At 38.9% G+C, this 13,670-nt stretch overlaps 1 protein-coding gene across 4 annotated transcripts in view; it reads right to left on the bottom strand.

Moving 5' to 3' along the window:
• The window catches only part of ralgapa2 (Ral GTPase activating protein catalytic subunit alpha 2), an 88,755-nt gene extending 78,257 nt beyond the window's left edge, over positions 1-10,498 (bottom strand). For all 4 annotated transcript variants that reach the window (XM_069661245.1, XM_069661249.1, XM_069661247.1 and 1 more), the window contains exon 1: positions 10,315-10,498. In XM_069661245.1, the coding sequence (XP_069517346.1) occupies positions 10,315-10,420 (106 nt within the window). In that variant the 5' untranslated portion in view covers positions 10,421-10,498. The remainder of the gene's footprint in view (positions 1-10,314) is intronic.
• Between the last annotated feature and the right edge of the window lie 3,172 nt (positions 10,499-13,670).

Genomic DNA, 13,670 nt, shown 5'->3' with positions numbered 1-13,670 from the left:
GAGAGCTGTGATCACACAGGACTATTATGGTGGGTGGAAACCTTGTGCCCCAACACTGGTGACAGCAACTGAATGAGCTGATGAGCTTAAGAATGCCTTTGTTTGAGAAAACAAAGTTAATGCCAACTCTAAAGGACATGATTCACACATAAAGCACTTCTTGTAAAAGGGAGGTTGCTGAAGAACTACTAAAAGCGAAAGGAGAAGGGATGGAGGGGTGCAGGGAAACAGAGCAAAGTTCAGAAACAAAACAAACCAAGGGTCAATTATTGCTCAAAATGCTATCCTAGTAATTCTACTTCTTGCTGATTGATGCTAAGTGCTCAGCTTACTTTGGTTTAGGCAGCTTATGAGAAAAAGCTGACTACTATTCGGCTGACTTAATAGACCACATACAAAATAAACTGCCTAAAAACTGTGTGAAAAACAAACTGGATTCTGCTGACAGTGACAAGAGACCTGCAATATTCCCTTGTAGAATTAATAAACACATGCCAGACAGACCATCAGGTTTAGATGACAATATTCTCCTTTGTGATATGTTTCCTGTTAAGTGTCAGGAAAGGGCAGATGTTCCAACCTAATGTGAGAGGACCAGCTGGAAAATAATGAAGTTCAGCTAAAGCTAAAGGCCAAAATGGCAGGAAAATGGGCATCTTCTCAAAATGTTCTATAGAAGTAGATTTTATAACACCACTGTCATTTCGACAAAAACTCTGAGGAAATTATCCCACCCAAATGTCAGATCGAAGATTCGGCCATCATTGTCTCACTTGTGGCTGGATTAATACAATTCTGATATTTCATATGTCCTCACATGACTGAGGGTCAGACTGATCTCTGTGGCAAAGGGTGAAAGGGTCGAATGAACTCTTGAGTCCCACACAGTTTATAGAACATATTGCATGCATTTGTGCATAAGAACTTTACATAAGGCAAAGATGGAACAACGGAAACCATCCATCTTGTGGGCACAGCAGCATAATTTTAAGCCTAAACAGATTATTTAGTACCCTTTTCTGTTGCTTGCTCTTCTAATGAACTGATGTTGAACTGGGTTTGCCCAGCAAGCACCGAGAGTGCACACAGCAGTGTGCACATAGGCCTTGTTAGCCAACGGGTGAAGGTCATCTAGTCAGTTGAAGCCTATGGTATATTTACACATTCAAAACCAAACGTCTGGCTTCTCTGTGCGCAGCTCCCTGTTCAAACTTGATCCGCACACGACACATGTACCATAAGTACTCACATTTAACGTTCAAAGGTTGAATTAAACCAAATTTAACTCTTCAGGAAACTTACAATGTATGCGTTTATGCCGCCTGAAGCAAATTCATTAATATGCCACCTCATACTCCAAAAGCAGTTTAATCAGGCCTTTGATCAGACACACAGTCATTTGCATTCGGCCTGTGCTGGCTAACACTGCAGGTGCACTAGATTCTTGCCAGAAAGGAGATGAGAGAATAGACTGATAGGTTTCTTTGCCAGTATGCTCACATCAGACACAGAGGACTCTTTAAGGGCCCCAGCAGAGGGATGCCTGGAGGGTGCCAACACATAGTGGAAAAGATACAGAGGTGGTAGCTAATGTGGAAGCTGATGTATGCACCATAGAGGACGTTTCCCTTGCTAAATGGTGGTCGACAAACAAAGAAGCACCATAGTAAATTAAAAGAAACTGCAAGAGATTGATCATTTAAAAGATCAGAGTTGTTTTCTTTCAATAAAGACAGACTTCAGTACAAATAATGTGCTGTTTAATGATAACAAAACATATTTAAATCTTTTTTTCAGAAAAAGAAAGCTACAAAAGCCACATTATAGTTAACTGAATAGACTAAATGCACATTTCATGATTTTTACTTTTTTTTTTTCCTTAAAGTACATTTGGACTCTATTTTGTATTGTATGTGCTCTCTCTTGTAATGTTTCTTTAGTCACAGAGAAGTTAAAAAAAGAATGATATGGAGCAAACAGGAACAGATTAACTGCAGGCAGTGCTTTGCAGCCCATTGCTCAGTAAGGAGGTTGATGTTTGACCACAGTAAAATGAGTTTAATCATAAATTTGCTGAAACCAGCTGAGGACGGCAAGTCCGTCACATGATGCAGTTTACAGAGTTAATGTTCAATATGTAGCACGCTGTATGAGCCACATACACCAATCAACCATAACATTATGACCACCTGCCAAATATTGTGTAGGCCCTCCTTTTTGCCATCAAAATAGCCCTGACTCATTAAGGCATGGCCTCCACTAGATCTCTGAAGGTGTGCTGAGGTGTCTGGCACTAAGACAGCAGATCCCTTTAAGTCCTGTAAGTTGCAAGGTGGGACTTGTTGGTCCAGCACATCCCACAGATGCTCAATTGTTTTGAGATCTTGGGAATCTGGGGAACAACTCGTCGTTGTGTTCCTCAAACCATTCCTGAACTATTTTTTGCAGTGTGGCAGGGCTCATTATCCTGCTGAAAGAGGCCACTGCCATTAGGGAATACGGTTTCCATGAAGGGGTGTACTTGGTTTGCAATGATGCTTAGGTAGGTGATGTGTCAAAGTAACATCCACATGAATGGCAGGACCCAAGGTTTCCCAGCAGAGCATTGCCCAAAGCATCACACTGCCTCCGCCAGCTTGCCTTCTTCCCATAGTGCATCCTGGTGCCACGTCTTCCCCAGGTAAGCGACATACACGCACCAGGCCATCCACATGATGTAAAAGAAAACATGATTCATCAGACCAGGCCACCTTCTTCCATTGCTCCATGGTCTGGTTTTGATACTCATTTGCCCATTGAAGGTCAGCATGGGCACCCTGACCAGTCTGAGGCCACACAGCCCCATACCCAACAAACTGTGATGCACTGTGTGTTCTGAGTCCGACACCTTTTTTATCAGAACCAGCATTAACTTTTTCAGCAATTTGAGCAGTAGCTCAGTAGCTACAGTAGCTCTTCTGTTAGATGTCTCCTGTCCCCACATGCATCAGTGATTCTTGGCTGCCCATTACCCTGTCGCCGGTCACCAGTTTTCCTTCCTTGGACCACTTGTGGTAGGTTCTTACCACTGCACACCCCACGGCTTTTCCTTTGAATTATTTTACATTAATGCATGAGTAGGCCTAAAAACCATATATATATAATCAGGGAGCCATTTGAGCCTTAGAGCTCTTTAAAAAACAAAGAAAAATTCAGTGCTCTCAGCCAGGCTGCAAACTTTGCCACTGAGCCTTCAAAGTGCCTTCTGTGTAAATACAGATATGTGTTTTAAAGTTTGTTTTGTAGTCAAGTCATTTTGTCATTCACTCCGAACACTGGCATTTACCGGCATGCGCGCACCATCCAAGTACAACAAAACCCTCTACCCCCGCTGCTGAAAAAAAGTCTGGAGGAAACGGTGAATGTTATGTCTGATCAGCGTATGAAGCCTTGATAACACACAGCTGCTTTTAATTCTGTTGAATGTGCTCCAAGATGTGCCAGTCTGGAGATGTCAATCATAATTCAGCACTCACTGAGCCAAATTGATGTTTCTTATCAGGGGGTCGATTGGAGCCAAGTCACTTAGTTTTCTCTATAGCCTCATCTTCTACGGATTGTTTTAGCTCATAAAGATTTCAATATGCAGCTAAATAGTGGACTAATGGCCATGTGGATCTGCCAGGTTTGATTTTGAGCTCACTAGGAGAAAACATGAATTACTGCTTTGGCCCTGCAATGTATCATCCTATGGGAGCAATGTTTTCACAGAGAATGATTGACATACTGCCAGGCTAAAGCAATGGAGCAAAGCATGCAGAGCTCTGTGAGTTGACAGAAGCACAGCATGAGCTACAATTCATATAAGGTAAGGCAGTCTATAACAACAAAACCTTTAAATGTCAACAGGCTTGTAATGTCTCTGAAGAAGTAACGGGACGCTCAGGATAATGCTAAAGCAGAGTGTCATTAAGACATATGATACATCAGATATGATACATATTCAGTGCAAATTTCAGCTGAATTAAAACAAATGCAAGAACTGTAATCATTATGAAATGGGCTTTCTGTCAATCATAACACTTCTGGTGCATATAATTTCATTTTGATGCCACTGTGCCAAAAGCTGCATGAATGCCTCTCAACTTGCAGTCAGTGTCTAGCTGTGTAACAGATTGGGGCCTATGGCTCTACACTGAGCACAGTGTGAAAGAGTCACAGCAGAACTGGCAGGCCTGACCTTAACCCAGTCTGAGCTCACACATGAGAGAGTGGCTTATCTCAGCAGCTTAGCACTGAAGAGCTGCTAAACTGGCAACTTTTACTCCAACTCTTCAGGATGCCCTAAAATCCTTATCTTTGTCAGTGTATGGGTTATATTTGTTGGCCTGTAAAATGACTCCTTTGGGATGTTAGGGACACCCTCCCTGAACTGGGGGGCGGACAATATTTAAAGAAAAGCCAAGTTAAACACCAAACAATTTGCTAATTTGTCATCAATTCAAGCAAAAGGGATACAATGTGAAGTCACAAGGACACTGTAGGGACACCGTAGGGACAGTAGAAGAAACAGACTCTCAGGAACCAAAACTAAAGTAGCAAATTTTTTATTGACTCTCACTGTCAGTCACTTAAAAAAAATGTGTTTTAAGTTTTTCACCATCTTTGTTTTCATCCACTTAAAATCAAAGTCCTACAGAAACACTTTTATTGGTTGTGATGGCCTTTTAACTACAACTTTAAATAATCCCTCACTTCTTTTTCTAGAAAAAATACTCAGGGGTTTAAAGAAGGGAAAGACAAAGGTGCTACCTAAAAAACAAAGCGTATAAAGAGATTTTGTTGATTTCCTGTTTTTCTCAATTGCCACCCAGTATTTCACTATTGTTGCAAGCCTGCTCTTTAACAAGTCTTGTAATACTGTTACCCAAAGCCAAGTGTTTGTTTTCCTTGCATTTTAGACCTGGAAATCCAAAACAGATTAGCAGGGGAATATAAATCCACCTTAAGATCAACTCTCGATAGCCAGTGGTGTGACAGTAAACCGTAGGTTCTGGGCTAGGTTTGGCTATTATAAAAGCAGGACGGGCAAACAGTGTAACTAGTCAAACTGGTTTTTCACAGGCTGTGTTAAATCACCAGATATGATCCACAGCTGAACACAGAGCACTGGTGTTTTCCTATCTCTGGCTCTCCATCAGGACAGCAGCAAAAAGAAAAAAGCCTTTCATTCAACACCATGTGATTTCTATCATACAGCATCTGAAATTTGCGTTTTAAGGAAGCTCTGAAACACATGACAGTTATACCACAGGACTTTAAAACAGAAAAACAAGATGAAGAATGTTTCAAAAGCTTCCTGTGATATCTTTTGATATATATACATATATAAAACGTATCTATTACTTGATATAGCTAAACAACAAAAGAACCATTACATAACCACTAAGCTCTGATTCCACTCTAGAAAAAGTAGTTGGACAAGAAAAGAAAGAAATGGCATAAAATAAAAATGAATCAGCCAAAAGCCTAAAAAAAGTAAACTTTTTTTTTATAATGGCATAGTTTGCGATTCTAATGGCCCAGGAATTGCGGGACAAAGGGCGTCTTTATACTGCCAAATGCTCGTCTTGCTACCAGTTAAGAGGAAGCCACACATGCCACCTAAAAAGCAGGACTAAGAGAAGAGAGAAACATTTTATGTATTCATTAAAGAGCTTCACAAATCTGATTTAAATAAAAAAAAAGATGTCCATTTGAACATTTACAGTGTACCAACTGCAAAACGGTTACCTTTACCTTTTACCTCCAGCAACAAGAACTCAGCACTCCCAAGTAATGCTGCTTCACAACATACTAGTCTCTGCATGCACCTGCTAATAAGTGTTTGCTGATAAACAGTCTAAATGTAAACGGCAAACATGTCTGGCTCCTTTCCTAGCTAGCCTCAGCTGCACTATCTGTACCACAATGACACTTCTCATAGACAAAGATTTTAAGGGTCTTCATAAAAGATATAATATATAGCATGTATGGGTTTGGACTGGTGGTGAGTTTGGCCGGGGAATTTAAATTACAAAACATCATTGACCAAAACCGATCTGAATCTAATCCCTGAAAAGGTTCTTCCTCGCTCTTAACAATGTCATGCACCCTTAGATTACTAAGTAATGTAAATGTATAGCATATATATCCCCTTGTCTAGCAGCCCCACAGATAGCATGCTATGGGCAAGAGCTTAGACGCTAGATGCCAGCAGCACAATAACGGGAGCTATTATGGTAATAGGCAAAGCCAGACAATGACCTATTAATCACTGCCTATCATATCTTCAACATGACATATCTTCAATAAATCATAATATTGCTTCAAATGCTTTATCTTGTACATTTTCTGATATTTTGGCCAAGTGTGTAGTGTGAATCACTTTGTAAAGATTCATTTTCACTTAGAAATAAAATAGTATTTTTGTCTTATCAGTGACAAAAGGCTTAATTCATCCACAAGAGGTCTTGTATTACCATTGTAATACAGAACACTGAAAACTGTAATGACAATACTGTATAACTGTTGAAGAAAAGAAATCAGGCATTTCTTTCTATCCTTCATCACAATAGCATAGAGACTCAATGTCTATCGACTTCTGTGCGTGATAGCCTGCAAGAGAAAAAAGACCCTGAAAAGTTAATAAAACCATTTATGATGGCTTACTATGATGGTTATATTGCACCACACTTGAGTGCCGATATCATGCCTACATAGTGTGGAATAAAAGATGATAAGAGCCTGAAGTTATTCAAAAGTCTAAGCTAAGTGTTTTACAAAAGGGGAGAATCAGAAGTCGAGTGATGTCAGCCTTTACTTCAGCCACACAGAAGACCTTCTGAAGAGCCCTTCCAATGTTGTGTTCATTGTTTCCTTTGGTGCTTCACCTTGTGATTTCCTCTTATAACAACAGCGCTTTCAGTTGACCCTGACTCCAGCAACACTTAAAAGCACTCAAATGGAGAAAAGTAACTGTAATGACACTATATTGCATTTTTTCTGAAGAGAGCTTCCTTAAAAAGTATTACATTTGGCTCACACTCCAACACCCACAAACAAACACACCTGGCTGTTATCACTATCAACACTTGCACACATTAACTGTTGTCCCCATGCAGGTCACCAACAGAGTCAGAATGAGCTTGTTTATATAAGTTGAAGAGAACAAGGGAAACAAACAATACCTCCTTAGGATATAGCTTGTTGTATTCAGTTGCTTAGGTGATGTTGTAATTTGTCCTTCAACCAGAGGGCTGTGCTTCAGCCCTTATTTTGCCATGCCATTTGCTATTTGATCTGGACATCGAATCACTACTTGCCCCAGCAGCACCAACTGTTCTACTACACCTGACCCTGACCTCCGACCTCCATGTGGAAGTGGCAAGTACAAAAAGTTCTGTGGAATCAATGGGTATTTCCCAGGCAACCCTCCTGCTTTTTTAACTCTAGGCTTATTTTAGTAGAAATCTGGTTAGTAGTATGCAACAGCGAACACTAACCAGAAACAGAGGAATAGCTGTTTGTGCCTCCATTGAGGGAAGCAGTGAGTGATCAGGTGGTTTGCCAGGCTCCTGTAATTAACAACCTCAGCCAAATCCAGCCAGGCATGACCAGCAAATTAACATGCAGCAGCTTTCACACTCTATCCCACAGATCTGCTCAGTGAGCAGAAAACCAATACAGGGCCACTCTGAAAATAGCCCAGACTATAGATTGTCCTTTCAACTCCAATACCACTGATACTACAACTACCTCTAAATTCAACAAGCTTGTTTAACAGATGTTTGATTCTGGTACTACAAAGGCCCAGACACAATGAGACAAAGCTTACAAAATACTTGGCTATACTCTTCATAAAGGTAAATGTACAGTGAATTTAGACGGGTCTTTGACAAGGTTAACAATGTGATAATAACTCAACATTTGCACACATTTTCAGGGATACCTTGAAATATAAGACATTTCACTTGTAAAATTATATTATTTACTATTACTATTTACTGTATGGAAAGCTAAGCTGGATACTGCCCAATCTATGTAAATTTCCCCCAATGGGGGATCAATAAAGTAGCATCTCATCTTAAAAATGAATGCATGTGTGTTAAACAATAAAACTTTCAGAGCCCTCTAAACATCACAGGCTCTATCAAAAAACTTGTGTAATGTAACTGTTATACATACTCTATAACAGCTGATATTTCAAAATCATAATGTCAGGGAATTTAGCTCAAAAGTTTCTCCCATCACCAAAGATAAATGCTACTCTTGCAAGTATAACTAACTAATAGTATGATTTACAAACATACAAGATGGTGACAGCAATGACCGGGGGCCAGCAATATTCCCTATAGTCCCTGTCCTGTCTGCCACAGCACCCCGTCTCTCATCACTGCTTCCTGTCCACACAGGAACCAGCAGCTCCAGGAGGAAATCCTTCCTTAGCTGAAAGCACAGTGAAATTAGGGTGGTTGGGGGACATCAACATGTAGGCCCTACTATCAGCTGCTGGACAAACAGACCAGTCTTATCTCTAACTGCACATGAGGGAAAGAAAAACAGAAAGGCCATGTAGTCGAGTATTGACCTCCACTTTGGTTGAACAACCCTTGACATTGAAAGTGTGCTATGGTAGAAGAAAGATCTAACCATATAAACGTAAAACTGTTTTGCTCAAGCTTATGAAAACTATTAGGTTGATACTGGCTGCCGCAGCTGTACCAATATGCAAGCGATCAATAAAAAAGCAAACATACCACTATGAAAAGGCTACAAGCAAGCATGCATCATTCAAACAAATGGTTCAAACCATTAACAACAGGAAGGTATTATATTCACAGGGATTCCTGTTAAAGTTAAATGTTTTTAAAGCCAGTGACAGCAAGATATCTTGAAGCTTTAGGGATAGTTCATATTTTTTTTTAAATACAACCATAATGTTTTTAATATTTTGGTATATGTTGGTATCAAAGCATATCAAAAGTGCTAAATCTGTAATATTTATCAGAAAACTTATTTCAGTAAGATAGTATAGTAAAAATACATGATAAATTGATAGATGATTTAACTGTTTTACAACTAGAAGTTCATCCTCAATACAGCCAAAGTCTAAGGGCAATACCTGAGCACCAGTGACCTACTTTGACCGAAACACTGGGGAAGCGCACATCATACAGTTGATGTATTATGAGACCATTGCAGTTTTTCTATATTGACAACTTTAGTCCAATCACATGTATCCCACAGGACCCACTGACCCTGTTTATTCTGTGACGTAACGATGAATCTGCTACAGTCCCGAATACAACAAAGGTCACCTTGATTGTAAGAGAATGAGTCTACTCAGGTGGGAAGTAAATAAATATGTAAAACTATTGTAACAGAAGTTATGCTGTAGGGTTTGCCAATTGGATTTTGCATTTAGACACTCAACGGCAAAGAAATCCACTATATGGACACTTACAAGCATCATAATAGTTGATCAATAAATAAAACATTGAAAGTGAATTGGAAAATAGGTTCCATTATGAGCAATACAAGACTAAGGTGCAGGAAAACCCAGGCTGCTGCAGAGAAACTCATAACCTCTACTGAAGAAGTGGAGGAAGACAGGGTTGGAACAACAGCTACAAAACCGTTTTATGACTGTCATAACTATTGCACTTCCTTGTCCTAGGAAAGAAAAAAATGAGTGGCAGATTTACATTTTCTATGCCTGCTATGCTTCTATCTTGTGTAATGTATCTCTAGGGTAAGTTAGAGTCACTTGATAGCACCTCAACCAGGCAAACAGCTGGCTGCAAGGTGCACTCTCACTTCTGCTCAAAGTAAATAAACGGTGACTAGTGACTGTGTTGAGCCAGAGAGTTGCATTTGCTACTGTTCTTTAAAAAAAAGCCAGTATGACACAGGACTGAATGAAGACTGAATGTTGTGCTTGAATCTGCTTCTCATGCACTGACAAGGCAGCATCAGTTAGCATTGGCTAGCTGGTTAGCCGCAAGGGGAGCTAGCTAACGTTTGCTAGCATCCATGCCTTAACACAGTGTCACTCGTCTTATATCGGAATATCACAATAATATATGAAAACGGAAGGACAGTATCAAATACTTCAAATTGCAATGGTTGTTTTTTTCATTGTGCTTATTTACGTTACCTGTCAGCATGCTTTCATTAGTCACCGCGGTGACAGACCGTCAGCTAACCTGACGCGTTGTTTGACGTTAGCTGAGCTAGCTCGACTAGCTTAGCCTCGGCGATGCAGCATCAAAAGCCCGGTGACATTTCACTCACCTAACAGTGACCGGAGGTGTTTGAGCCGGGTCAGTACATCCTTCTTTGGGTCCAGAACTTTCTGTGTTGATTTCTTGACGTCTCCATGCCCCCTTCGAGTGAACATTCCGCTGTAAAATGCAACCGTGGACGCTGAAATCACCTGTGTTTCACCATGCACGGAGCCTCCAGTGTGACTGTCACTTCCCTCACCACCACTCTATGCCTGCTCGGTAAACATTCATCCGACGGCCGCTAGTGTCCTGTGTTTTTTTTGTGGGTGTGTAAACACGGAAGCACAGCCTGACAGAGAGGAGTGGTTGAATAACATGAATACGCCTCCTTGTTTATAACCGATCCACCTTGCAACTCCAGTGTTTAGCTTTTTTCTTGATTTTTTATTAACCACTTCCCCTGTCAGTATACCTCTATTATTTGCAAAACACTGCATTGTGCGGAGATACTTTGGTCTAGTTCAATACTGGGTTGTTTTTTTTTTTATTGAGACTTTTAAAAGCTTTAATGCAATGTCCTGCATGAATCTGCTCTCATCAACAGTCAATAACGTCGATACCACTTACTCCCATACAATACAGGTTTGATCAAAAGGATGTTGGGGTCTGGATGTGACAATAGCTCCCAAGCGCCCTCTGGTGTTAGATATAGTTCAACATTACAGAGAGGAGATGGGAATTTACGTTTTTGATGATTCATTTGATCATGCAACGCACCGGGAAAACACATATGCAGAAGAGGGATTATATGTTTGGAATAAACCCAATCGTTGTTAGCTTCTTCATATTATAAAATACTACAAACAAACAAATATACATATTTGAGGAGCTGGAAATACTGATTGTTTTGGGACATTTTAGATTACATAATTACTTAGAAAAATATTGTCAATTTAATTTCTGTCAATTTATCAATCTATTATTGACTAGCTTCAAAAAATGTGAATGTATCACAGGAGGTGTTTTCTTTTTTACTATTTTAAAATAAAATAAAAATTAATTCAGAATGAATGTTTACATTTCGACGGTAGAATAACATTATATATTGTATGTATAATGTAATGTAAATGTTAAGATAAGATAATGTACAACTTTATTAATCCCAAAGGAAATTCTAGTGCCAGAAAAAATACAGTACAAAATTAGAGAAATACAACCCCCCGCCCCCCAAATATAAGTGACAATATAAAATATAAAGTGTATGGGTTAATGCAAAAGACACAGTGCCTAAAAGAAAAACAATATTACAATAGTTATCTACAAAAGTAGGCAGGAAGTAATGGTGGCAGTTCAAATTGACAGTTATTACGTAGTTAAAGCTTCTATTGCACAAGATTATGAATTTAAAGATACTGTAGTGCATGATATAGAATGTACTTGTACACAATAATTAAGAAAAGATTGTATTGCTCCTGATACTGAATATGTTACTAATAAATAAGCAGAAGTATTGCACATGATTATGCATTCTACAAATATCAACATGAATAATGTGGCCAGAAAAGTATTATTGCATTATTTATTGTTATTAATGAACATAATATAGCCAGATATAGAAAGTGTTATTGCACATGATATCAGAAGTTGCACCTGGTGATAAAAAAAACAGTCCCATCATGCTCCATTTTCATCTTATGGCCACAGGTAGAAAAGACTTCCTGTGGCGCTCTGTGTTGCTCCTCTGTGGTCTCAGTCTACCGCTGAAGGTGCTCTGGAGTGTATACAGTGCAGCCTGTACACATTTGGCTTGTATGTCTTATATTTAACAGAACTGGATAACCACATTTTTTTATTTGTCATTAATACATTATTACATTGTTATTAGGAATAAAATAGATGATCTTTGCTCACTTTTTGTTATTGTCAGGCAGTTTTCACAGCAGACATTTGGACTTGTCAAGCATGATAAGCATAAAGTGTGATTAGTAACTAATATGGCTACATTGCTTTGGTTACAGGGCTCTTGCTGGTAGACGGCTAACTGAAACATTAAAATGGAATAGAGTCACTGCTATGTTATTGATTACAATTGTGCTTTTCCTAATATGTGAAGTATAAATAGAGTAATTACTTCTGCAGTGCAATAGAGTAATTAAATGTAGGTGATGAGTTCTATCTGAGACAATGTGCTTTAGTTTAAATGTGAAATGATCACTTTGTTCATGATGTATACATGTAAGGCGATGCCTGTGCCTTCACTATAAAATACTGTGGTTACCCCCAGTTATAGAACCTGGTCACATCATGGTCAAAGCCTGTATTAGAATACAGTCTGTCTTCCTTTTAATTTTCATAGCTAAATGCTATTGTTGTTTCAATAGTTCTGATGAACCAGGAAACCTAAATTCCAGATGAAAGAAACCTGTATTTTTTGATATTCACACCTTGCTACAGTTGCACTTACAAAGAGAAAAAAGGTAGAAGAGCTTCACTACTCACTCAAGCTGCTGCCACTTGACACTTTAAACTGGAGCTTGTGATGAATGAATGTAAGAATACAAGGGAATTTTCAAATAGAGGAGCTCTCTCGCACTTAAAGTAAACTTAGGGTTATGCTAAATTGAACAGAGTTCAGTGTGCTCATGACTTTAATGGATTTTCAGAATAATCTGTTCTACATGGTTGTGCAAGCAGCAAATTCCATTTTGCAAATGAAAAAAAAGTGTTTATGTTCTGAGATGAATCTTAAGTTTGAAGAAATTGGATGCATCCGTTAATCAGCCCCAATAAACCGACATTCTGTGCAATCTTACACTTTCGCTTGTCTGAACCTATCTGTCTTATTTTGGAGGCAATTAATTTTGAGGCTAAGCTGGGAAAATGATTTTATTTACACATTTTATTCACATCTCATTGAAGACAGAGCTTAGACTGTAGAGTTAAAATGGAGTTCAAGTTTGGGACTGAGCAATCTTTTCAGACTTTTAGATTAAGTCCAATCATAAAGAAGTAGACATATTAATAACTGTGCCACTGTGCCCCCCCATTACACACTCATTATGCAACATGGTGTTTTTCCATTCTTAGTCTTATAATATCAAGTCTACTTATATGAAAGAGTAGATACATTTTCAATTTATCGCACTCACAAAAATTAAAAGAGATATTCACCGTGAGGTTCGGGGATGACCAGGAGATGGCGCCTGAAGCTTTGGTGATTTGAGCCAAAAAAAACAACACAATACAAATGCAAGCTACGCATACAATCAAGTTTCTTTTTATTTTCATAAATAGAATGTACTCTACACATGGCCAACAAATATACGAGTATTATTATTATTTTTACAAAGGGATAACAATAATTAATAAAGCAATAGCAGTGGAAACTTTAACCAAAGAAAATGAAAGAAAGGTCTCATAAAG

This window comes from Semicossyphus pulcher, unplaced genomic scaffold, assembly GCF_022749685.1.
Source record: "Semicossyphus pulcher isolate SPU_LCO1_2020_fin unplaced genomic scaffold, fSemPul1.0.p SCAF_14, whole genome shotgun sequence".
NCBI classification, from domain to species: Eukaryota; Metazoa; Chordata; class Actinopteri; order Labriformes; family Labridae; genus Semicossyphus; species Semicossyphus pulcher.
Note: the sequence above shows the minus strand (reverse complement) of the source record. Positions and strands in the feature narration are given on the sequence as shown.